The sequence below is a fragment of the Chanodichthys erythropterus genome, chromosome 14 (assembly GCF_024489055.1).
Source record: "Chanodichthys erythropterus isolate Z2021 chromosome 14, ASM2448905v1, whole genome shotgun sequence".
NCBI classification, from domain to species: Eukaryota; Metazoa; Chordata; class Actinopteri; order Cypriniformes; family Xenocyprididae; genus Chanodichthys; species Chanodichthys erythropterus.
In genome coordinates, this window is record NC_090234.1 from 39602369 (window position 1) to 39628297 (window position 25929).

At 37.5% G+C, this 25929-nt stretch overlaps 3 protein-coding genes across 6 annotated transcripts in view; 2 read left to right on the top strand and 1 right to left on the bottom strand.

The window, feature by feature from the left end:
* mgat4a (alpha-1,3-mannosyl-glycoprotein 4-beta-N-acetylglucosaminyltransferase A) overlaps positions 1-5232 on the top strand; it is a 61394-nt gene extending 56162 nt beyond the window's left edge. Inside the window, exons 15-16 of the mRNA XM_067410755.1 lie at positions 667-779; positions 1901-5232. Of these exons, the coding sequence (XP_067266856.1) occupies positions 667-779; positions 1901-1927 (140 nt within the window). The 3' untranslated portion in view covers positions 1928-5232. The remainder of the gene's footprint in view (positions 1-666; positions 780-1900) is intronic.
* Positions 5233-6166: 934 nt separating this feature from the next.
* On the top strand, positions 6167-8372 carry coa5 (cytochrome C oxidase assembly factor 5). Of its 2 annotated transcripts, none has more exons than XM_067410015.1 (3): positions 6167-6409; positions 6846-6950; positions 8181-8372. In XM_067410015.1, exons 1-3 carry the CDS (start codon positions 6308-6310, stop codon positions 8220-8222), a joined length of 249 nt encoding a protein of 82 aa, XP_067266116.1. In that variant the 5' UTR covers positions 6167-6307; the 3' UTR covers positions 8223-8372. The 2 variants fall into 2 exon arrangements, with proteins under 2 accessions (XP_067266116.1, XP_067266117.1); XM_067410016.1 differs by having other exon boundaries at positions 6176-6409; positions 6846-6929; positions 8181-8361.
* Positions 8373-8457: 85 nt separating this feature from the next.
* LOC137036065 (nucleoside hydrolase-like) lies at positions 8458-18608 on the bottom strand. 3 transcript variants are annotated; one of them, XM_067410013.1, is made up of 7 exons: positions 18563-18604; positions 17490-17572; positions 16775-16959; positions 10578-10757; positions 10357-10468; positions 9109-9245; positions 8458-8981 (listed from the first exon to the last, which is right to left on the bottom strand). In XM_067410013.1, exons 2-7 carry the CDS (start codon positions 17539-17541, stop codon positions 8640-8642), a joined length of 1008 nt encoding a protein of 335 aa, XP_067266114.1. In that variant the 5' UTR covers positions 17542-17572; positions 18563-18604; the 3' UTR covers positions 8458-8639. The 3 variants fall into 3 exon arrangements, with proteins under 3 accessions (XP_067266114.1, XP_067266113.1, XP_067266115.1); XM_067410012.1 differs by having other exon boundaries at positions 17903-18590; XM_067410014.1 differs by lacking the exon at positions 17490-17572 and having other exon boundaries at positions 18563-18608.
* Between the last annotated feature and the right edge of the window lie 7321 nt (positions 18609-25929).

A 25929-nucleotide genomic window follows, 5' to 3' on the forward strand; every position in this document is an offset into this window, starting at 1 on the left:
GCTTTGACTAGCTCTGTCAGTCACGGGAAAACCCCTTAACTGTTAAAAGGACAAGATAATACATTAGACATTTAAACAGATTTTTTATTATGAACATAGGACTGACCTGAAGGAAAAAGCTTAATCTGAATGCAGGTAATAAACTCGCTCACTCGATCTCTTTCTTACAATACTCTTCTACATAATACAGTAAGCTTCAGTGAACAATATCAACTGAGAACAAACAGTTTACGTTGCTAAGAGTGGTTGCTAAGGGTGTTGTGTAGCGATACACAGACCTGTTGGGTGAAGCGCTCATAGTTGTGTTTTATCGTGAATAAAACACAGCTATTGACCAATCAGAATCAAGGACAGGAACTTACCGTTTTATAAATGCCCAGAATTACACCATTGTGACCTTCAGGAAACCGTTGGAGACACACCTCTTCTATTAACTAAACCACAAACAAAACGTTTTTTTCCCCCCACTGCATTTTTTTCTTCTGTGCTGCTCTCTAGCTTACATGGCATCACAGTATTTGCAAGTGTTGTTTTCTTGTTCAAATTGCTTCTTATTTGTAAGTCGCCTAAGAAAGTGTCTGCTAAATAACTAAATGTAAAATTTTACAATTACGCCTGTTCACCTCTTTTAAAGTTACAATATTTTTTCTTTGTCTCTCTCTTTAGCTCAGTTTGAGAAAGGAGTGGCAGAGGGGACGGTTGAGCCTGCCTTTAACCCTGTGGTGGCTGTACGTCTGACGGTTCAGAAGGACTCCGCCGTATGGGCGATTATTAGCGAGGTCTGCTTGCTGCATTTGCTTTAGACCAGTCTAGGGTTGGGCAGTATCATAGGATATGCTAGTAGAGATTTTGCTGTATTACTGTTGTTGTTTGCATTTCATTAAATTTAATTATTATTTGTTTTGTTTTAATTCAAGTGTTGCATAATGTGGATTGATCCAGACATAACATTTATTTGTTATGAATAATCTTATTTAATCTTATCTTTTGCTTTGGAATACCTTGTAAATGAAACACATAATAAATATCTTTAATAAATAAATACTTATTAAATGCCAAAATAAACAAATATCTTTTCATTTTAATTATTTAATCCAGTTATTCATAAATACTACAGGATTATTTAATATATAAACTATTTGTTCATTGAATCTCCATCATAAATAACTATATTGTGATATATACCACTCCTGTAATATGAAATTGCTCATAAAATGTTTTAATATTTTGGTTGTACTGCCCAACCCTAGGCTAATCACATGATCTCTCCATTAATACTTTTACTGTGAATCATTTGAATCATCATATCATTGAATATGTATTGAATATCTTATAAACCTGAAGGTGTATTTAACCTTCTTAATTCATTCAAAACCTTTTTACTGAAAAAGGCCGACATGTTTGCATTCCCGGGTCAGTTTTGACCCTGTGGAACTTAAGCTTGTAAAATATAATTGTTAATTAATATTTTTTCAACTAAAACCATATTGTATCTGACATTTTTGTGCATTCACTCATTAATGAGATGTTTTGATCTGTTACATGTTATTACCATGTTATTACAAAATTTTCCCTTTTAATTAAAATATTGAAAAATATTTTAAGGTTTAGGTGTGATGTGATAAAAAATCAAGCCATAAATACATACACACATCCGCATGTTATGCATTTTTGTCATAACCAGCCATAACAGTCAACACTGTCTCGCACATTATGACATTTGATACACATGATGGATTTCATGTTTGTTTTTGACACGGTTTGGTTAACCCTGCCCACAAAGAAATCTTGAGTGTCTAAAAAAAAACATGCATATGTTTTTGGATTTGCATAGATGATGATGATGATGATGGCATTCATAGATCTGGTTTCTGATGTCTTCTTTGGTGTCTCTTGTCAGATCCATATCAAGAGGATACCTGGATAACTACCTGAATGTCTCCAGTGATTGAGGCCCTTTGGTCATCTCGACAGGGACGTGCTACTCGCATCTACAGCGCTTCAAGTGTGACAGTGACATTATCAGAGGAACCCTCGCTTTGTTTTTTTACCTCTTAAACTTGATTTTTTTCCTTACTTTTTTGTTATTTCGTCTTCCTCTGGTAGCTTCGTCACTCTGTCTTCTATTCTACTTGGCTTTCCCTTCTATCGTCAGACTTTGTTTTTCATTTTACTTTTCCCTGAATTCTGTTTTGTGAATGTGACTACTACTGTACAGAAAAAGACACTTTGACTGAATGTTTCCAGACACTAAATTTGTGTCGTGAAGAATTGCAATCATTGCTGTCATGAAGGTTTGAAGTTCAGGATTCAAGACTGCATCAATGCTGGAGAATAAGTTGACGTCCCCTACTGATGAAGAATGTCCTCAGTCCTCAATCTGCCGTCACGGACTGTAACTGGCCTCAAACCCTGGGTCAGGTGACCACGGCTGGATTTCGGCTGAGAGATGAACGAGTAGGATGACAGAAATGTCAAAATAGTTTTTATTTCAAAGTTGTTTTTTTGTTTTAGGTTGTTGATGTTGGCACTCTGTTAAGAACTTTTTGAAAAAAGTTTTTTATTTTATCGACTACTTTGCCAAAATTTAAAAACATATTTCTTAAAATGAACAGCATATCTTAGGCCTCTACCTGGTCAACAGGAGTGGATTTTCCTCTTTGTCAGTTTCTTGTCAACCAGTCAATCATGGATTTCAATCTAAAGGTTTTTAATTGCTGTTGTTGTTCTTCTTATTATTATTATTATGACGATCTATGAAGGTGAATTAATTTATTTGAAATAAATCTTTTAATTTGTACAAGAAGTAAATGCTTTTATATTCATTGGAAATTTATAACATGGCAGAGAATTTATTGTGGCTTGAAGTCGAGTGAAGATGGTTGATGTTTGTATCTTTGTGTAGTTCAGAGGGGTGCAGGGCCGCCCACCTCTGTGCCTTAACATCCAGCGTCCCTAGGGGGCCTGGTAAAGGACTGCCTTGCACCCTGCCAAAACGCTTAAATCTTACAATTGGACAATTTGTTATATGCTTGAATTAAGTGGGATGTTTAAGTTTAGAGCATGACATGTCCATATGTTGCAGAATCTTTCATATTTTCCTTTGTTCATTGAGCATTTTCCATCTCAAATAATCTGCTTTCATCATGTCAGTCAGAAAATGTTCCTCTTTCTATGCTGTATCACAAGTATCTGAATGTTCAGTGAGTCATGATTAAGTCCAGATGGAATCTGCAGATTTTTTTTCTGTGTGGTAAAATGATTAATGAAGCTAGGAGAGGATATTGGTATCTGAAAGCACAATATACGGAGCCCCTAAAGGGGCATGGTGATGTGGAAACTTAGATTATATTTCAAAGCATTGAAAAACTATTTCAATACGATTCTCAATTCGCGATACAAAGAATCTGGATCGATTCTGATATTTTTCAATGTATCGCGATCCTCTTTCGATTCGATTCTGATCTTAGTTTGAACAGCAGATGGCACAATGTGCTTCAGAAACACCCATACTCTGCTTGCTTCCAGTTCTCTCACACACACCACTTAAACCTAAAATAATCATTCATAAAGTTCGAAAAGGTTAAAGCGAATTACTAGGGCGTTCGCAGTGGGCTGTGTTTACATTAATCTTGCGTCATAAAAGCATTCTGAGCCGAGGTGCAAGAATATTTAACCACTTACATGAATCATCCGTACGCACAAGCGCTCTCCAGTACTCTTCTTCGTGAGCATTTTAGTGTGGGGTTAAAAACTTGCCTAGAGCGCCATCTGCTGTTAAAACTAAGCTCAGAATCAATGTATTTGCCTAGCCCTAAACACTATATTTCAATGCTTATGCAAGCAAAGGCAAAGTTTCTCGATGAACGCAATACTTTTGCGAGAGAACGCAAATATATATATTTCAGTGCTTTTTTTTCAAGCAAATGAAAAGTTTATCAGGGGAACTCAATTTTGCGAGCGAATGCAACGTTTAACAGGGGAACGCACTACTTTTGCGACAGAACGCAAACATTTGTGATTGAAATATGAGGTGGGAGAAAAAATAAACTATAATTCCATGCTTTTGCGAGCAAATGCAAAGTTTCTCAGGAGAGCGCAATACTTTAGTGAGAGAATGCAAAAGTTGGCCAGCCAATGCAAAGTGTCTCGGGGAACGCAATACTTCGGAAATATAATTTCAAACGAAGAAACGTAAAAGCATTGAGACATAATTTTCCCTCCCGTCTCATATTTTTCCCATCACCATGTCCACTTAAGGGCTCTGTAACAATCAATTAAGCCACAGTATGTAAAAACGTGTAGACGGCGTTCAAAGCTTTCTATGGAGTTCTGCAGGTGCAGATTCGGTGTGGGCCTGGTCTGAAGCAAAATATTACCAGAACCATAATGGAACAGCAACATTGCAGTAGTATTGAGTGTACTGCTTTGAACCCCTGGATTTCTTACACTTTTATTACATTGTAAACCTATGGTTCTTATTTATTTTGCTTGTAGCTCCTGGCATAGAGACTTGATGGTGAGGTAACTGCTGTATAGATTTCCAAAGTGCTCTCATCTCATGTGATTGTATATATCTTTAAAAAAAGTTTTGGTTCAGCCTGACATAATGTGTCATTGTATAATCCTTGATGCTTCAAATTTCAGAGCATATCCTTTTTAGTTACATATGCCCTCATTTTTGTGACTACTTGGAGCTGCATGTGAATTGCAGTACTTGAGAAATGTGTGTTTTGTAATAGAAAGCCAATGTACTGTCATAGCATTTGTTTACAGTTTGTTTATGATCTCTCCTGATAGGAGAGACTGAGGTAAATCCTTGGTCTGATGTAGAGCACTGTATCATCCGTCTACTTTACCTGCTCATGTGACGTGAATTCTAGGGAACTGACAAGTGAAAACACAATGGAGTGATTTTCAGTGTTTTGCCATATTGCTGCCTTTTTTATTGCTGCAGATTTGCGCTCAGTGATCTGTTTCCATACCTGTTTAAGCACTGAAAGATGGATTTATATCTGTTGCCCTCTATTAAACTCTCATGAGGCATTTCCCTTTTGGGATCTGGGATGTCCATCTTGAAATCCACCCTTTTGTCTTACATTGAGATGAATCAGACATGAAACATGCTCCTCTTGTGTGGTGCATTGTAGACTTCATGTGCCTTCATCTGTCTTTCTCCAGCTCTGACATTGATTTGAATAAACTCTTCCGAAATTAACCAGTCTTGACATACTTCATCATTTTCTGCATCTACACTGTCACCTCATTGCATCTTACACATTTAACCGTGCAACTGTGAGCGACATTTTCATGTTTTGAAAAGGTGTGATGTGACATTAACAAAGAGTTTTGATTTATGCCATTTTAGAGCCTAAACAATATTTTCTTACAATTGTATTATTATTATTAATGTCATGCACAGTGGCCTGACAAAGTCACACTTAACATCTATGAATGTTCATTGCATTAGATAACAAAAAATTCTGCAAAAACATCTGCAAACAAATGTGCTAACTAACTCTTTTTGGGAGCCATTGCATTCGATTAAAGGGATAGTTCACCCAAAAATGAAAATTCTGTCATCATTTACTAACCCTCAGTTTGTTCCAAACCTGTATACCTGTTGAACACAAAGGAAAATATTTTGAAGAATGTGAGAAACTGAACAATTCTGGGGCACCATTGACTTCCATAGTATTTTTTTTCCCCCCTACTATGGAAGTCAATGGTGCCCCAAAGCAGCCCGATTACAAACTTTCTTCAAAATATCTTCCTTTGTGTACAACAGAACAAAGTAATTTATACAGGATTGGAACAACCTGAGGGTTAGTAAATGATGACAGAATTTTTATTTTTGGGTGAACTATCCCTTTAAGTGTGTAAATATTTTTGGGACAAAAATCATTATTTTAGCGCCATCTTCTGGTTAATGTAAATATTTTGCACTTCTACAGGGCAGTCAAATTCGTAATACCATAAATAATTTAAATCTATGCATAACTGTTGGCAGTATAAAATGACATCATTTAACAGTATTTTCAATCAAATTCTTGGAGCTGTGCTGAAATTTGTAAGCCCAAACACACACATATATATATATATATATCTATGGCCCGAACAAAGGAAACATTCGCGAACTACAACTCCCACAACGCACTTCCGTTCCACTTCCGCACATACGTCATATTGAACATGGCCGCTTTCATAATAATCTCACATTTGACACATCTGTAGCTTGTTTTGTTCTTTTTGCCACATTTCTAAATCCGTATTTCGCTTAAACTCACTCGGATGAAAGCTCTACAGAATGCCCAAATATTACGAGGATAAAGAGGAAGATGGCCGCGCCTGCGCTGGAGTAAGAGAGGATTTCAAAGCCTGTCTCCTTCAGCATGACTGTGTAGTGAAGGTAACTTCAGCGGTATTTATCACCTTACACAGCAACACTGATCTATGTCATGATTTTGTTTCTTTTGCTCATATGGACCTTTCCTGTTATGATAGGGACACGATGATATAAATAAAACTCACGATTTAAAACATGGTAAATTGTACACAATGTATATTGTGAAACTAGTATAGTCAACACAATGGTATAATTTATAATTGAATTCTTTTGGTTTGAGTGAATATTTTCTATGTGTTTTGTTTTTGCACGTTTTCATTTTGATTCCTTAAAATATTCTGGTCTCCATTTCAAAGGTTACTGCATAATATAAGCTATATGATGCATATACATTCAGTAGCAAGTCCAACAAAATACCTAAAGCTCACTGGCAGAACGTAAAGAGATATTGCTTTCCCCCCCAGCTGTGTCTAAGTCTGCTGGTCTATTGTGTCCACAGGAAGGTAAGAAGCCCAGTGACTGTCTGAAGGAAGGACACTGCAAAGGCTTGCAGGTGGCTTTCTTTGAGTGCAAGAGATCCATGGTCAGTACATCTGCTGCTGAGGTTTTTGCACAATTTTCTTTTCTTAAAATAAAAACAACATTTTAATGAAATAATTGTTTCTACACCAAATCATTGTTGAAATGTAAACTTTTAAACAGTGTCCGTTTTAAAAACTTTGAAGTACCTTGGAATATTGACGCACAAATGTGTTAATCTTCCAGTACTATGTTATTAGCAACTTTATACTGGGGTACCAGTGTTATTTAGTTAGCAAGGTAACATTTGTTGTTTTAGATTTTATTTTATTTCAATTAAAATTTTGGTAGTACTTTATTGTACAGTCCTTTTTCACATATACACTGCCCTCCAAAAGTTTGGAAACACCCCTGGCAAAGTGTGGTTTTGGATGATATCAGCATAAATCCTTATCATTTTTTGGTGCAAATACATTACAGTAACCTGACATTATCATTGAAGACCACCAATAATAATTTTCATTTTGATCACATAATAATGGCAATATATACATGTCAAAGTCCGCTGTGATGCCTGGTTACTGGTTTAAACTTGGCCCAGTTTTGTAAAAGGTTTTTGGGTCAGCACACCTTAATAGCTTCAACAATTGATTGCCAATTAAGTTTAGAATACAATGAACCAATTAGAACCCAGTTTAGGTCAGATAGCTGCTATTGGTGGATATTTTGATTAATCAAAAATTATTTTTTTTTCTATATATAAACTGTTTATATAATAAAATATGTGTTTGTAGTTTGTGTTGTCCCTTATCAGTGCAAAATTATCACAAATTAAAAAGGATTCATGCTAATATTGTCCAAAACCGCACTTTTCTAGGGCGTTTCCAAGCTTTTGGAGGGCAGTGTACATACTATGTGCTTATTATAGTAATTACAATAACAGATTCAGGGTTAGTACCAACTTATTAACCAATCTCTAAACCTAACCTTAACCCATGTAGTTCCCTTATATTACCCAGTGCTTTCTTAGGCAAGTATGCTGTAATTACACATACTGTAAAATCAACATTTTATTTCAAGTTTTTTTTTTTTTTTTTTAGTTAACTACAATAACTCTGTGGTACTGCCACAATAATGTTAAACTGTGTTTTAAGTCACTGTGGTCCTTTGTGTTGACCAATTTGATTTCATTTATTTATTTTTTTTAAATAGCTCTGTTTTAATCCAGTTAAACTACAGCCAAGCGCAAATGCTAACATATTAAGAATGTCTTTTACTGTAGGCTACATTAAAATCCCTTTCTTTTTTATTACAGCTGGACACCCGATCTCGATTCAGAGGCAGAAAAGGAGACTGAATAACAACATGTGTTTTGTATAAAGATGCCAAGACACAAGAAAAATCTCAAACTTGTAAATATTCTGCTTTTTAAGCAATTTTTTCTTGTAGAAAATAAGCCTTAACTCATTATGCTTATGAGTGCACCAGTGTCAGAATTCATCAAATAAAATGTCTTTCCAGTTCTGAATGATCTCTCATCCAATCACTGCATCCACAAACGAGAACAATATTTAAAGCATTAGTAGTTTATCAAAAATTTATTTCAGCAGGTGTTTGCCATCTTAACCAATTAACTTTGTGGTAAATGTTTACAACATGGTTTCAAAGCAAAGTAGCCAGTATCAAACAAATGTCTTCAAAGATGTTTATAAAAATAGACATTTTTATAAAAAAGTAACATTATGCAATTATGGACATTGCTGATAATGAACATTTATTTCAAAGCATTCATCATGAGCACTTTAAACTTTTCCAAGTCGACCTTCTTCAATATGTGGGCTTTGTGAGTCTTCTCCAGAAGTTCGAGGTGATCTACAACCATCATCCCCCGGCAGTAGTTTCCTGCAAGCTCCACAGTGACCGCTTTGTGTTCGGTTTCAATAATAAATGTGTCATCTATGGCCGCTGCCATGGCATAAGAGTCACAAGAGATGAATCCCTGTCCCTCCTCCAGCTCCTTTTCAGGCTTCTTGCTGGAATCCATGATCTTCTGAAAGATCTGCTTCATAAAGCGAGCTTTATCTGAGTCCTGGGCCAGCCAAACATCACAGAACTCCTGAAACAGACACACACAATTATATGACGTGGATGCTGTGTATACAAGAATCTATAAACACCAACAGTATTTACATTATACACAATCATCTATATGCTTCACTGTATTTAAGACATGAGGATCTCACCCAGGGTAACTGACTGCGACAGCTGAACTCCCAGGTTGCAATATAAATTGGGCAAATGAATTCATTCAGGACAATATAAGCTGCTTCAGGATCAGCTGCAAAGTTGAACTCTCCACACACAGTGACGTTCCCACGAGCTAAAGAGAAACGGTTGTTATTTTTCTAACCGGATTAAACTGCATGAAAAATATTAAAATAGAAGACAGATAAAAGCAATACAAATCAGACTGATTATAATGTTTGTATTTCAGGTACACATGATTCAGGTTTAGGGATGGGCAATACTGCATTGCATAAAATAAACATCCTTTTGAAAAAATATACACTACTGGTAAAAAATTAGGAAGAATTGAGACAGAACAGACACAACTGTTTTCAACATTGATAACAATAAGAACCATAATTAATAACAGAGCACCAATAATAATTAAGCACCAAATCAGCATATTAGAATGATTTGTGAAGGATCGTGTGACACTGAAAACTGGAGAAATTATACTGAAAATTGAGCTTTGCATCATAGTTCACAATATTATTGTTTTAACAAAAACCTTAAAAGAATCTTTATTATTATTACAAACTTTTGACTGGCACTGTGTATCTTTGTATTTGTGTATTTTTTGCACTGTGAAGCTTTTGTCACTAAAACAAATTCCTAGTATGTGTAAACATACCTGGCAATAAAGCTCTTTCTGATTCTGCTTAAAGGCCTTGATTCATTTTCAGTAAATTGGTTTAAAGTGACCATTTAGATTTATTTGAGAGAAGCCATCATCACAGCTAAACTGACATCACTGCCAAATAAAAGTCTGTTTTTAGAGAAACATTGACTGTTGAGATTTACTTTGAATCAGTTCATCAAAGCTGTCACATTAAACTTCACTGAAATAAATGAAACGGTAACACATTGTAATAAGGTTCATTAGTTAACATGAACTAATAATGAACTGCATTTTTACAACATTTATTATTCTTTGTTAATGTTAATTTCAACATTCACTAATACATTATTAAAATCTTAACATTAGTTAATGTACTGTGAACTAATATGAACAAACAATGAACAACTATTTTTTAGTAACACATGTATTGCTCATGGTTAGTTCATGTTAGTCAATACATTAACTATGTTAACAAATTAACCTTATTGTAAAGTGTTACCAATGAAACATAGCAGCTCTAATATTGGATATATTGCCCATCCTATTCTGATAAAACAGCAAGTGTAAATAAGTTTTAGGGACTCACAGTCTGTATTGCCGCCCATAATGTAAAGGCCTTTGAGTTTCTGGGGAAATGAGGGGTCCAGTTTCACTGCCAAAGCCACATTCGTCAGTGGAGCCGTGGCCACTAAAGACACCTTAGAGAGGCAGGAACAACACATGGTAAATACTCTAAATGCATGTTATTTCCATTAATCAATATTTAATAATATACTGTACAATAATATATTGTATAATCATATACACCTCTCCAGGATTCTCATTGACTATTCGGATCATGGCTGATGCAGCGATCTCTTTCTGGACAAGTTCCAGACCAGGAGCTTCGGGATCTGGGGCGTCCCCGAGTCCATCTTTGCCGTAAAAATCTCCAGAACCAACGGTTTGCCCCAAGAATGAATTAGCTGCTCCACAAAATACAGGAATCTAGCAATTCAGAGACACAGTCAGCTTTTCTGATTATGCTGTAATGGCTGTCATGTGCTGGACCATAATACATTGCTTTGCTAGCCTGGGTGCCAGCCCGAACCCCGCCCACAACATTTTTTGGACGGGAAGTTCGGTCTAGACTCGATCCATTGTGGAGTAATTATGCTCGGCTTCCAGAAGGCCGAGCCAATCAAATTGCCAGGGCGGGCTTTAATCGATGATGGACAGGCTATCTGCGGTTACGTAACCACTCACGTCATCAAAGAGCGCTTGGGTTGAATCGGTTTTCACCAACGATGACTGCTGGAGAAGTAAGATGTTTAGATTCCGCTATCACGTCTGTAATAAAAGAAATTGACAGCGCATTAATTTTAAAAGACGAACAAAGATCCGCAATCAAGGCATTTGTCGATGGGAAAGATGTGTTTGCCGTCCTTCCAACGGGATTCGGCAAAAGTTTAAGTACAAGTTCAACATACGTCACTTGCTGCGTTGCTCTGATTGGTTGTAGGTCTGTCCAATTGAGTGCAGAGTTTTTTTTTTTTACTGGTTCGGTTAAGACACGCCCCATAATTCAAGTGCAATGGAGCAGCATCAGACTCACATTCTGCCTAGAATATGAGTATGATGAAGTCAGGCTATTGCTTTGCAGTAAGAAAAGTTATTCTTGGAGTTCTGAAAAGTTATTCCGCAACTTTTTTTGTGTTAAAAATTTACAAAAATGATATAATGAGAATATAAAACAGGAATCCATTTTCCAAACCGTGTTTTTGTCTTACTCTGAATCATTATGGTACACTTATAATAAGTGTTTATATTCTGACTATTTCAGACCAGACTGGTAGGACAGAGTATCACAGTAACTGCGTGACTCGCCATAGACACACACAGAGAACAGTAGGTCCGGCTAGAATGTTCTTCCGCAAGACGCGTGCAGTTCTGTTTATTAACCGCTAGAGGGCCAACAGCCAATCTATGCAAACAGCTAGAATTATAACCGAATATATATTTCTGAACATATTCGTTACAGAGCTTCAGTGTTTATGTCTAAACGGTGGTTCAGTATTGACTGGCTCCTGCGTCAGCATCACAAGCATGCATCGTGCTGCTCACGTGACCAGATCCGGCCAATACTGAGCCACCGTTCGGATATAAACACTGAAGCTCTGCAAAGAAAATAGCATAGAAGTATGACAGGAGACGGATGAATTTGTTGAATAAAGTCATTATTTTTGTTTTGTTTTTGCGCACAAAAAGTATTCTCTTTGTTTCATAATATTAAGGTTGAACCATACTTTATCTGTTTGTGACATTGACAGAATTCATGTGTCTTGCAGGTATTCCAAGATTACTACAAAAAAGCCCCTGGATTTTTCAAGTTAAAGGCAGGAACACACCAAGCCGGCAGTCGGCCGTTGGGCAGTTTTTGTTCGTCGGCCTCAGTGTGTTCCGCACCGTCGGCTGAAGTTGGTCCTCATCGGCTTTTTTTCAGCCGATTCGACATGTTGAATCGGCGTCTGAGCTCGTCGGTCAGTCGGGCCATCTGATCATTCTGATTGGCTGTTCAGCTTCTGCCCCCTGCTGGTTCGGAAAGGCATTTCATCTCACGCAGGCGCAGAATGGACGTGCTACTTGGCCGTCGGGTGTCGACCATCGGTTTGGTGTGTCAGGCCAACTTTGGACTGACGCTGCCGACGTGAGCCAACCCCACAGTCTGCTTTCATTGCCACTAGTTTGTCGGCATTGGCTTGGTGTGTTCCGGCCTTCAGACTGAACATCCTTTTGGACTTAACGAAACTTTAAACCTCTCTTGCATTCTTTAGAGACTTTTGCCTGTTTGTACTGCCTATTGTATTGTAGTGCCTCAAAGGACCTTGAACTCTGCATTTGTTTGGTGTGTGGATTCCCCTTTTTCACTAATCTTGAACCACTGTAGTCACATGTACCCCCTTTCCACCAGCACGAACCGGGTGCTAGTTCAGAGCTAGTGCTAGTGCCAGTTCGGAGTTGGTTCAACTGACGAGCCTTCTAAGAACTAGTTTGCCTTTCCAAAGGCTAGAGAGCAAGCACAGAGCCAGGTCTTACGTCACTCTATACGTTTCATATTTCACAGCATATTTGAGTTGCATCGGCTTCTTGCATAGCGATCACCGCATAACATCAAAGCTCCGCGAGAACGATCCAAAAGCACACGGAGTCGTATGCTCTACAGATGCTCCCGCGGCACCCGCCCAAGCGGTCCGCGCTGCTCCGATGCATCTCGAACAAGCCTTTTATCAACAATCGCGGATGTTTCTGTTGATGCTCATGGCTTTGCAAACCTACATCAGCATCCAAACACGGCTTGCCGTAATTTGTATATAGACGGAGATTACAATCAAGTTGCTATTAGCTCGATTAGCTGCTATTTCAAAAATGGTGGTCGCAAGTTTCTTGTTGGTCACGGTAACCCCGCCCCCAGCCCCTGACGCAAGCGGTTCTTACTTCTAGCCCAGCAATGTTTTGGTGCTACTTACGAACCACTTTTCCTGGTTTGGAGCTGGTGCTTTGTGTGTCGAAAGAAAACGAACTGATTTGAAACTAGGCTCTGGCTCCGAACCAGCACTCAAACTGCCTTGGTGGAAAAAAGGGAAATGGACAATTTTATTGCCATCTTTAATACCTTTCTGGACCTCAAAAGGTGCAGTGTTGTTGCTGCCTATGTGTGCATCAGATGCCCTCGGATTTCATCAAAAATATATTAAATTGTGTTCCAAAGATGAACAAAGGTCTTACGGGATTGGGGCAACATGAGGGTGAGTACTTAACAGAAATTTAATTTTTGGATGAACTAACCTTTTTAGGTAATCAGGTAACCTAGTGTAACAGTCACCAGCTGGAGTGCCCTTGATAGCACTCCACATCAGGCTATTGTCATTCCCTCACAAACTACATTTCCCATGATTCTCTGCCCAGACTCATCAGCTCTCATTGCATTCAACTGTGTCTCATTAGCCTGGTTCACTCTGTCCTTCTTTGTGAAGTCTTGTATTTGTTTGCACTGCATTTCTGAGTGCTCCTTTGGTTTCATGTTGTTTGGTTTTTTGACCCTGTTTGCCTTCAGTGCTGCCAATTTAGTTATTTTTGTCGCTAGATTTAACTACTTCCCTACTCCTTTTGAGACTTTTTTTTCAAAACCCTAGTGACAAATCTAGCAACTTCTTGGACAAACTATATCTAGTAGGGCTGCACGATATATCACATGAGATTGTCACGCGCATTTGGTCAGTAAAGCCGGTTCCCTGATTACCGCTAAATTGCCATCACCTGCTTTCAAATGAAGCGGCATTTAATAGACAGAGCCGTAGTTCACTGACAAACTACGCAATATCACGTTCATTATCGAAGGCGATTCATCTGCGATATGAACGCGATATTGCGTGGCTTGTCAGTGATCTACGGCTCTGTCTATTAAATGCCGCTCCATTTGAAAGCAGGTGATGGCGATTTAGCGGTAATCAGGGAACCGGCTTTACTGACGAAATGCGCGTGACAATCTCATGCGATATATCGCCCAGCCCTAATATCTAGATTCCGTGACTCCCACTTATCAATATTTATATTAATATAGATCAGTGGACTCGCCAGTATGATGTCATCTAGCAACATTTAGTGACCAGTTTTAGCTACTTTTAACTGAAAGCAATTGACAACAGTTTGCCTGTCTCTTGGATTTACCCTGTTTGCCTGTTTTCATGTGCCCTGTTATTGTTTGGACTGTTTCCCCTGTATTTATTGTACATTGCCTGTTTTTGGATGACCCTCAAACTACTGCATTTGGATCCTTAACCTTTGTGTCTCAAGGCAGTTCATGACACGTAGCTAGCTATTTTTATTGTTGCTATTTTATTCGATCTGGATATATAAATGTTAGAGATAAATATTAAAAAAACAATTATCAATCTGTATATTTGATTGACATTGATTATGCAATGTCTATTAAAGGATGAGCAAATAAAGCATCTTTGCTCATACTTTAAAGCCATCTTAAGTAAAACGGCTCTATATTTAAAAAAACACATACAAAAGGCCGGAAGCAATATGACATGTTTTACAGAATATGGAAGTTTGTCTCACAATCCTTTTTTTTTTTTTTCCCTTGTTCAAGAAGCCATTTAATTGGTTACAGGGTTGCAAAGTCAGTGATTTTTACAGTGGAATTGGGTTACTTTTAAACTGTTGCAACGCGTGTTTTTTTAAAAAAAAAAAAATTATTTATTTTTTCACCTTGAGTAAAAGGTTTGACATGTCGCATAAATAATATTTGACTGAAATGCTTGTACTGAAATATTAATATTCTACCAACGATAAATCTGTGTTAGATGTTAAGTTTTGTGAAGGAGGGACACTGGTATGGAGTTGATTCTGTCATTTTTTTTTTTTTTTTTTTTTTTTTATTCAAACATACTAAGCAAAATTTCAGCTCGATTCATATGGACTAGTCTTCCGATCTCTTTATGAAGTTTTTGAAGAGTCAAAGTGGTAGTTACAAAGGCAGTCTATGCAAGGAAATATTCTGTCATCAAAAAGATCATTATTTGTGTTCTAAAGAGGAATGAAAGTCTTACAGGAGTGGAAAAAAAATGAGGGTAAGTAATGACAGAATTTTCATTTTTGGGTGAACGAACCCTTTAATATTTCTTTATAAAGAGCTATCATAGCTCTCTGTCATAGCCAGTCTGGTGGGACCACAAATTATTGCACCAATGGAGAGTGACCAATAGAAGCAGGTCTTTCATTCTGGTGCTTAGATTTCTGAATTCAAAACGTTTCAACTCGCAAGCAAAGGTCATTGTTTGCAAACAATGACAGCAGAACAGAGAGCAAATGTGTGTGTGTGTGAGATGAAAACTGCACAAAGATAAACAAATATTTACTGACACGGCAAAGAGTTTTGCTACTAATTATTTTTGTAATTAAAATAGCTTTAATTAATTACAATATAGTTATTTTTGCTTGCAAACACACTGATTGAATAAAGACACAGAAGTAACTCCATACACTGGTAGGGAACCTTTGAGTTGTTCATGATCACAATGATATAGTCAAGTGGTTTTTAATTTGCATAACAGTGACTGTTAAATATGCATATTAGGTATGGAAGTGGCATATTTTAAAGGTCCCGTTTTTCGTGGTTTTTTGAAGCTTTGATTGTGTTTATAGTGTGCAATATAACATGTGTTCATGTTTCGCGTGTAAAAAAACACAGTATTTTTCACATAATTTACTTATCTGTATACCGCTGTTTCCACTGTCATAAAAATGGGCTGATGACTTCCTTGTTCTATGAAGTCCCTCCTTCAGAAATGCGTAACGAGTTCTGATTGCGCCAGCGGTTCCTGTGTTGTGATTCGACAGCATCTTAGCGCTCCTTGCCCGGAAAGGTCACGCCTCTTACCATAACGTGGAGATGCACGCGCTCAGTGTTTTGTAAACATGTCTTTAATTTTACCCTATCAATTTGAGCCAGAATCAGACCCAGTGATTGGACTGCGGGATGAAAATAACAGCGTTTCGACGACATGAAGACAAACACACTCTACAAACGCAACTCGTGTATTCCTGTGGGCAGAGGTTAGTCAAAAAACTGTTTTAGTGACGTCATTAAAGAAGGAAGTAGAGGGATGTAGTCCAAACGGGCCGTTCGATGTAGGCGACTTCTGTTAAATAAAATATCTCGCTTGGCATTGAACTTTGAGCTTTAAAATTTTACAGATTTTATTTATACTCTAACAACAACATTACACACTAACTAAAGTTTGAAACATGGGATCACGAAGAACGGGACCTTTAAGTTGTTATTTGGGATATGGTCAATTGGCTACTTTAGATTAGTTTTGTTATGCAGACTTCGCAACCATGCTCGAATATGCATCACAATAACAAAGAAAATACTATTGCAACTTCCATTTCATGATAACAAAAATGTCTATCTCATTGTAATATGTACTGACTACTTTCCAAGCATATCTCACCTCCAGATGCTTACACACTTTCAGGACACGCAGGACATTCTTGCAGACATTTTCTACTGAGGTGTTGCCCTGAACGCAAGTGATGCCCAGGATCTGCACGTCTGGCGCTGCCAAAGCCATCATGAGAGCCTGAGCATCATCCACACCACAGTCCACGTCCACAAGCAGTTTCTTCATGCTGGCTTCTACACAACGATATGACAACAAAAGGCATTTAGTTAACAACAGTTGGTGGTGTATCCTGATTTAATGTCCAGTCTGGTTAAAGTTGTACATTCAAAACCCTCATGCCTTTGTTCCCTTGAGCAAAACACTTCACAAATGTACTGTTGGACACTTAGGGTAAACATGTCAGCCAAGTGACTAATTAGTAGGTTAGTATCTACTACATGCATGAATGAGGTCTCTGCAGGATTTAGTTTCTTGAAAACTGTCTGATGCAGTGGCGAGCTCTCGGTATCTGTAAGAGGGGTTATGTTTCATATGTTTTCCATTAAAAATGTTTTAGACTATAGCACTAACCCATACTCTGAGACAGGGGTGGAGCCAGACATTGTAAACATTCGGGGCTTAGCCCAAATCTATGTTTGTCCAAAGACATTTTAATTTTCTATTAACAGCTTTACTGACATGAAAGGAGCTTTTGTTGTCGTATTCTTGTTCAGAAAATGTACATTATTTGACACTGTAATTTGTAAAACTTTATTGAACGTACCAGCTGTAGGGGGGTCCGGGGGCATGCTCCCCCGGGAGAAAATTTTGTACATTTTAAGGTTAAATGCATCAATCTGCTGCACTCTGGAAACACAAAATTAAGAGCTTCAACACATGTACAGTGTGCAAATTGAACAAAGAAACAGCATTGACTTGTACCTGGATATTAAAAAGGGTTCAAACATCTTTTTTTACAATATTTTTGTACTCATTTCTTTTTAAAAGATAAATCCTTGAGTTTTTATTTTGATCATCACCAGCTGATCGTGCACGCAAATGTGCGAGAGAGAGAAAGCGCGGCCGGTGTATGGTCGGATACTGTAGAAAAGCGGTATTGAACAGCTTAACGTATTTTAATAGAGAGATGTGTTAAGAAAAATTATATTTTGAGAACACTGTTAAGAAACCTCTAACCTGAAATTCCTGCTTGCTGACTGTCTCGCACTCTTGCGGTTGACTGTGCTAGCTCCTCCCCTACCTGCTGCATATTCAACAGAGAGGAAGAAACGGAGTAGCCCATAGGCTACCGACAGCAAAGAAATGTATTCTATAGGCTAGATTATTTTTAAGGTCTATTTTTACAGGCTGTATGCAGTATATGCAAAGCCAAAGCGCAATGAAATAAAGCAACTTAAGATTTCGGGGGTTTACATAGGCTATTGTCCAGTTTCATATTTTCTCAGTGACAGTCATTACATTCGGGGCTGAACTGAAGCCCCGGCAAAATCGGCTGGCGGCGCCCCTGCTCTGAGATACTGTATAAACCCACCCACAAGCAAAACAAAACCGAAATTAACTTTTTACCAAGTTTTAGCTAATTTAGCTAATCCAGCTCTGTTGTCTTCTAAGAATCACTTCTCTAAAAGTAGGACTACATCTATGCGCAAGAGAACAAAGTGCAATGATCTTCACAGTTCACACGACCAATCTGGCAGCATAAAAATATCAGCGGATAGAATAACTGTAACATTAATAATTATCTTATATTAACATTTAACTGTTTTAACTACGTGGTTTAAAGGTTCATTATTAAGGTGTAAATTATTGTCCAAACTGATGCCCGTGGATACTCACTTCCAACGAATCGGATCTTCTTCTTTCTCTTCCTTGTTTACATCCGTCTCGTTTCAAAAGTTGTGTCCTCCTTCATCGAGGCGGTGTTATATTTATTTAAAGCAACCGTTTGAATAATGCCACAGAAGTGGGCATGGTTAAGCTGCGGAGTGGAGGAGTATGAGCAGACTGACAACACAGCAACGGCTTCTGATTCAGTTTTATTTCGCTCACAAAAGCATAAAAAAAGCTTCCAACAAATGCACGCTGCAAATTACTATTACATGCAACACAATATACACATTTGCTATAATTTAATACACAAATAAATGCACAGCCATTCGCATTTTGTTCTCTGCATCGAATACGAACAAGCTGTTGCATCTTTTATAACTTGAGACTCAATTTGTGGCGTTTTATAAGCCGTTTGATCGGTTAAAGAAAAGCGTGCGAGTGGATAAATCGCGTTTGTGTTTGAGACAGATATTGAAGAGAACTTGTGTGACGCAGAAACTTACAATGCAAAATTTATCTCACTATGTGATCTGACTGTTTGATTTAAACTTATGTGACGCAGAAACTCTAACAAAGCAAAAACAAACACTCGTTTTTGATCCATTAATGCGTAGCTTATTGTATGCGATCTCACTGTTTGAAGCGCCTGTCAGAGGATGAATGAGCCTTAAGTCCACTTTTCTCCCGTTTAGCTCTTTCGTGAAAAACGCTTGCTAAACACATAGAGTTTCGATGTGGTGTATCCAAAATGGTCAATATTCATATTTATGCATTTTATGCATAAATGTTAATCATTTATGGCTTGTGATTTATCAATATTATTTTTGATTTCATTTAATATATTCATGTACTCCTACTATAAATCCTCATCATATTTTCAAGTATTTACTCTTTAATGTACTCCTTTATGGTTATTCTTCTTTTATCTTTAAGAGTATGCTTGCTATATTCAATTGTTCTTCAAGTGTTCCAATGTGACTTATGTGGTTATGTTGCAGAACCTGATTTTGCTGAGTTCAACATGTTCCTGGGTCAAAATTTTTGTTGATCCTGGAACAACATTCAAATCAACTGATCAGATTTGAGGGACAAGTTTACAGATTATGTCATGTTTAGGCTTAAAATCATGAATTAGTGCTTTTACATCAGTGTTAATCATCTATCACTTCCCTCTGATTTTTGGGATAACTTATGGGTAGGGTTAGGGTTAGGGTTAGGAATGGGGTTAAGACTAAATTTTCAGACTGGAATGTTGTTCCAGGATCAACAAAATATGTTGACCCAGGAATGTACCTTTGTACGAAAATATGTCTGTTTCCAAGTCTTCAGACATGAGATAATGCAAGATCTGCAATATTCTCTTAAGGATGTCAAAACAACACCTTTTGTATCTATTTTCATCTTTGGCATTTGACCAGTCACTCTGACCTAGCCATTAAACCAAATATGACATAATGGATAAGTCTGTTTGACCTTTTCTTATTAGACCAAAACATAAGTTTGAGTGGGATGTAAGTTTTCCTATGCTTATTATATAAAACGGACTGGGTCTTTGTTTAGCTTTTTTTCTGCACATCTCTTCTGCGTCTTCTACTTCTGGCTGCTTCTGCTTCTTCTCTTCTACCTCTCATTTCATTCTGCAAATGTCATAAATTTGTTCTTTCTTTATACTTTGATCTACTCTTCATCTATTGGATACAATACTTCAATAGATACAAATTCAAATTTTATCTCTGACATAATCATTGCTGGACTGCCTGGATCTCATTGCCTCAAGTTTTTGCATCAATGGCAACCAAATGCCTGCAGGCTGTCTTGGCCTGGCAGCATCAGGGGGAAAGCCATGCAACACACCTGAACTTTTACACCACAAAAACAAACACTTAAGACCCATGAATGCCTCTCTCATCTACTGCGTGATCTAACAGTTTGACATGTCTGTCATTTGAAAGAATCACGTGGTGTCCTGAATAATTAAGAGACAGTGTCTTCTAGGATAAGAAAACTCAGTCTCATTAAAAATTATGAGACACCGATGCGTCATCGAAGTGTTATAGTCTGTGATGTGGACCCAGTTTAAACCCGGAAGACGAAAATGGTGGAAAAAAATCTCAATTAACCACTTCTACAATTAAATCTAACAGATGCCAACATTGTATTCAATGATGTTCAACACACATACCTCTCAGAACATTTAGTTTAGGGTTTCATGACCCTTTAAATTGTTAAAAAAACACACACACACACACACACACAAAAAAACATCCTTGTTGATGTATGCAGCCCAATGAATCAGCCAGCTGCTCTCGGATCACTCTCGCAGTACTTTGATGCCATAGGTCAAAAACTATAGTTTCTTTTGAACTGTTGAAGTGAAAGTGAAAGTGACGTGTCCAATACTCGGATTTTGTGCTCTGCATTTCTATGGAGTCAAATTAATGCCTTAAAGTTTTGCACAAAAATAAAGTTTTGCAAAACAAAAAAATGAATTGAGCAATAAAAAAAAATGTTTTGCAAACAAAAATAAAGAATTGCAAAGGAAAAATAAAGTATTGAGCGGAAAAAATAAGTTTTGCAAACAAAAATAATAAATTGCAAAATAAAATAACGTAGTGCAAAAATAAAAATATAATGAATTACAAAAATCAATGACAGCTGTAATCCTATTTTATCTTTGCCACATATTTTTCATGCTCAAAACTACTAAATCATTTGCAACGCTCATTTTATTCTGCATTTCAGTCAAGCGTGTGCTCACGATACCGGTTTTCCTTTGCGCTGCACTTTTCTGCGCGGATCTCTTTATGGCACTGGTTTGACGTGGGGGTGGAGTCGAGAAACGGGGCACGCCCCCCGCGAAACACGCGGGCAGTGGAATGGGGGAAACAGCAAGGTCTCGAGACACTTTTTAAAACTTTTTTAACTTAGCTGAACTGTTTCATGGCTTTAGAACGCCATGTCATCCATCAAGACGCGAGCGCAACGGTTCTGCACGTCCTTCTAGCGCATGTTTACATAGAAAAACAAAGAAAAAGTAGCGCAGAAAAGCGCGTTCTGTGTGAACAGACCCAAAGAAGACAATGTATTCGAATTTTAAAGTCTGCGTGAACCGGAAGTTGCAAACGACTTTTTCTCCAGTGCTGTGACTTATTTCCAAGTGAAACGGAATATAGAGTGCCCCAGGGTTTTATTTTAGCGCTCCTCCTCTCCATCTCTCGCTCATAGCAGACTAACGGTTGGAGGGGAGTGGTTTAAGTGTTTACAACCCAAGCCGTCAAACTGATGTCATCTGAGAAGGGGCACCGTTGCAGAGTAGAGTAGCATTTTCAGATTTTGATTAAATATTACAAAGCCAAACTATTTTTTTGTGTGGATTGACTTTCACGGATGAATTGTTCACCACAAAACTAGCAATTTGAGTTAACAAAATAAGGTCAATTTTGATTTCATGTGTACTTTAAAGACGTGGTGCAGCGCTATGCTTATCGACCAATGTGCGACACTTCACTCACTAAACCCTGCAGTCATCAGTAGTCCAATAAAAATACAAATCATAGCTTACAAAAATACAGTTTCTGAAAACGTTCAATGAGGTAAAATGTTGAAATGTTGAAATGAACAATGAACAATACTTTTATTAACCTTACAGATGGCATCTTATTATAAAGTCTTACCATTTCATATAAATCCATGAAAACATAGATCCATAAAACAGTCATGCTTAAAGATGACCATCTTTAAATATCTACACAAAGGCCACATTGACATTAGACACACATTGTATGTATGTATACATTATTTGCTTCCATTTTAGAACACTGGTTATTGTTTAAATAAGATTTATTGTATTGCAGTAATGATAAAAGAGAACTGAAATCAAATGCATTTCTGATTTGTTTATATATGTCTGCTGCATAACGATACAGTTTGCTTTCTCATGACACTAGTTTTAATTATGCAACTTTGCTGCAACGAATCGATAAAAGTGACCAGCTGGAGATAAACTAATGCAAATACTAATGGTAGGCTACTAATGGTAACAATCATGACATTAAACATTTGGGTCGAACTTGCATGTGTTTTTGTCTTGTGTTTTAAAGATCAAAGTACAGGATAAAAAAGTAATTTTTGCCTTAAAAAATGAATTGATTCTGAACTGCCAAAATGAGTCTTCAGCAATCCAATCTCACTTTCTATTACAAACCCATAACAATGTAAAAATTTGCGTAATGGCAGCCGGTTGCTCGCGAACAACATCTATTTTGACCCGCCTTCAAAAAGCTGAGACTGGAAGAGTTTGGTTTGTGTTGTTGACATGTTGACATGACATCTTTACGGTGTGAAAGCAAATCCACTTTGCATGCACTTCCAAAAGACAAGGACTCACGCTAGAATTGAAATGGTAAAACTGGCGCTTTTGTTACTGTTCGAATCTGCGTCTCATTTCAGAGGCTGCGTCCTCCGGAGCTCGCATTTGAAGCCTGCATACATCATTAAGGATGTCTTGTTTAAGAAAATTAACCATAATAAAATTGATGCCTATTCCTCGTGAGGTGCAAAATGCTGTATTTTCTTTCTTTCAACAGTTGTTTTTCTTAAATGAGCTGGTCTCAATTCTTCAAATGCGACCTCTGGAGAATGCAGCCTTCGAAATGAGTAGCCTGTACAAATAGTTCAGACAATGTGCCAATATGTAGTTAATGCAGTGATATTTATATTTTATAACAGACCTATAGATTTGGATGTTTTGGTAATGGCATTTATTCATGCAAAATAAAAGGCTGATAACGTGCACTTTGTGATTAAGAAGATTGATATAACAAGTTGAGAGAGCCCTCTGCTATGAACAATAAAATGCTGATCAAAATCATTCTATAGATGCTGGTAGTGTGAAAGCTACATCTGATGACAATAAAATATTTCTGTAGGCCTGTGCCTTCTCCTTTGTGTCAGTATCAAATATAAGAGTGATGCTACCATTAAAGGACAGGATATAAATACAAAATACAGTGCTCAACATTAAGCCTGGTTTTGTGCTTGTCCTTTGGACAACTAAATGGGTCATTTACTTGTCAGAGTAAAAAAGTAGCTTGTCTGGGGAATTTTTTTTTTTTTACTATTATTCAAATCTTTTATCTTTTATTTCATATTCTTTGATAAAGTAAAATAGTAAGACACCATAGGGCTGTTACCAAATTAAATAATTTACACTGAAAAAGTACAACTGCGTTCAATAATGTTATGAGATTCTTTAAATATTTTTGAATAAACAAATAAGAAATGCTGGTGGGAAATGTATACTTTTAAACATTAAATTAAACCGCCAGTAGATGGCGGCAAGTGACCGTCTTAATGAGTGAGCCACTGAGTCATTTATTCAAACGATTCACTCTGAATCAAGAATGAAGCAGTTGTTTATGAATGGGCGATTGAATCTTCACTCAACCGATTCGTTCAAAACGCTGAATCATTCAAAACGGCTGAGCGTAGCTGCGAGATACGCTGCTTCTGCTTTGTTTGGAACTATTTTCGCTGCTACAATAGAACAAAAAACAGGCATATTGCATCAAAAAACGTAAGTGATTGATATTAACTACTTGTTTATTGAACTGTTGTATGAAATTAGTGTCAATTTCAGTCGAGGTGATATTCAATTCAGCACTTTCGGTCGTGTGATGCTTAACTTTATCATGTCGTAAATAGCAAGCTAAACCCCATTGCATTTTTATTGCAACATGATAACTTTGTGTGAACAGAGCTCATTTGGTTTGAATTCTCCTCAAGAGGTTACGTGATCCTCAACAGCGCAATATCACCGTCAGTACATCCACTATCAGTCGCCACTTAAGCTAGATTAATCATTCTCGCATTTTGGTTGTTACTGACATTTTAATCAAGCTAACTTACTTATCTGGTCAGGCAAGTAAAATTCTCTTTCACTTCATAAAATCCACTTGTCCCGCAGTCCCGGACAAGCGTATGCCGAGCCCTCGTAAGCCTATGTGCTGAGCCCCGGCCCAATTTAACCCCTGAATATAGGTAATAGTGCTGGTGGATGAAGGGCCCCCTCAAGAGGTAAAGCCCAGGGGCCCCTTGTAGTCTTAATGAGGCCCACAGCGATCCCAAAAAACCGAATGTTTAAGGACACAAAAGTAGATACAGGCAGTGAGACAGAGCACAACGGGTCATATTACTATAAGAAATGCATTGGAGGGGGTCGTAATCGGTGAAATAATTCTTTGACATGGTTAAAAATAATGATTGGTTTGTTTTTGTTGGTTTGTTTAGCATATGTTGTCGCCGATTACGACCCCCTCCAACGCATTTCTTATAGTAATATGACCTGTTGTGCTCTGTCTCACTGCCTGTATCCACCTTTGTGTCCTTAAACATTCGGTTTTTGGGGTTGACAGCTTATAAAAACTTATTTCTGGGTTTTTACGATCTGCGTCTCCTGCCGATGACGTGTTTCGCGGGGGCGTGCCCCGTTTCTTGACTCCACCCCCACGTCAAACCAGTGCCATAAAGAGATCCGCGCAGAAAAGTGCAGCGCAAAGGAAAACCGGTATCGTGAGCGCACGCTTGACTGAAATGCAGAATAAAATGAGCGTTGCAAATGATTTAGTAGTTTTGAGCATGAAAAATGTGGCAAAGATAAAATAGGATTACAGCTGTCATTGATTTTTGTAATTCATTATATTTTTATTTTTGCACTGTTATTTTATTTTACAATTTATTATTTTTGTTTGCAAAACTTATTTTTTTTCCGTTCAATACTTTATTTTTCCTTTGCAATTCTTTATTTTTGTTTGCAAAACATTTTTTTTTATTTTTTTTATTGCTCAATTCATTTTTTTTTGTTTTGCAAAACTTTAAGGCATTAATTTGACTCCATACATTTCACCCATCCAAGTGCACACACACAGCAGTGAGTACTGAACACACCCGGAGCAGTGTGTGCATTCGTGATGGAAACAGTTCATTTGAACTGTTAATTTCGAAGAACCAAATCAAAAAATGTTCAGCGATTACGTCCAATGCCGCCCAAGCACACCCAGCGTGAAATGACATGCTTTTTTCCCCACTGTAAAAATTGCGTTCTGGGGGGTAAATTTAACGTTTTTGGCGGGGCTCCCCTGGTAAAATTTGCATTCCAGGGGCTAAATATCACATTATTTGGGGTCAATTCAACCCGTGGCAATAGTGTAAAAGCAGCCCAAGCAGACACTGCGTCACAGAAGGTGGCGCTATGGGGTTATCCTCTCCTTCCTCGAATCTACTGAAGCCTTATATGCTGCCCTTAGTCACAATGTGAAGGCTGAGGCTCCTTTTTCACAGATGTTTAATGCACTCATCGACACAGACACCAATTA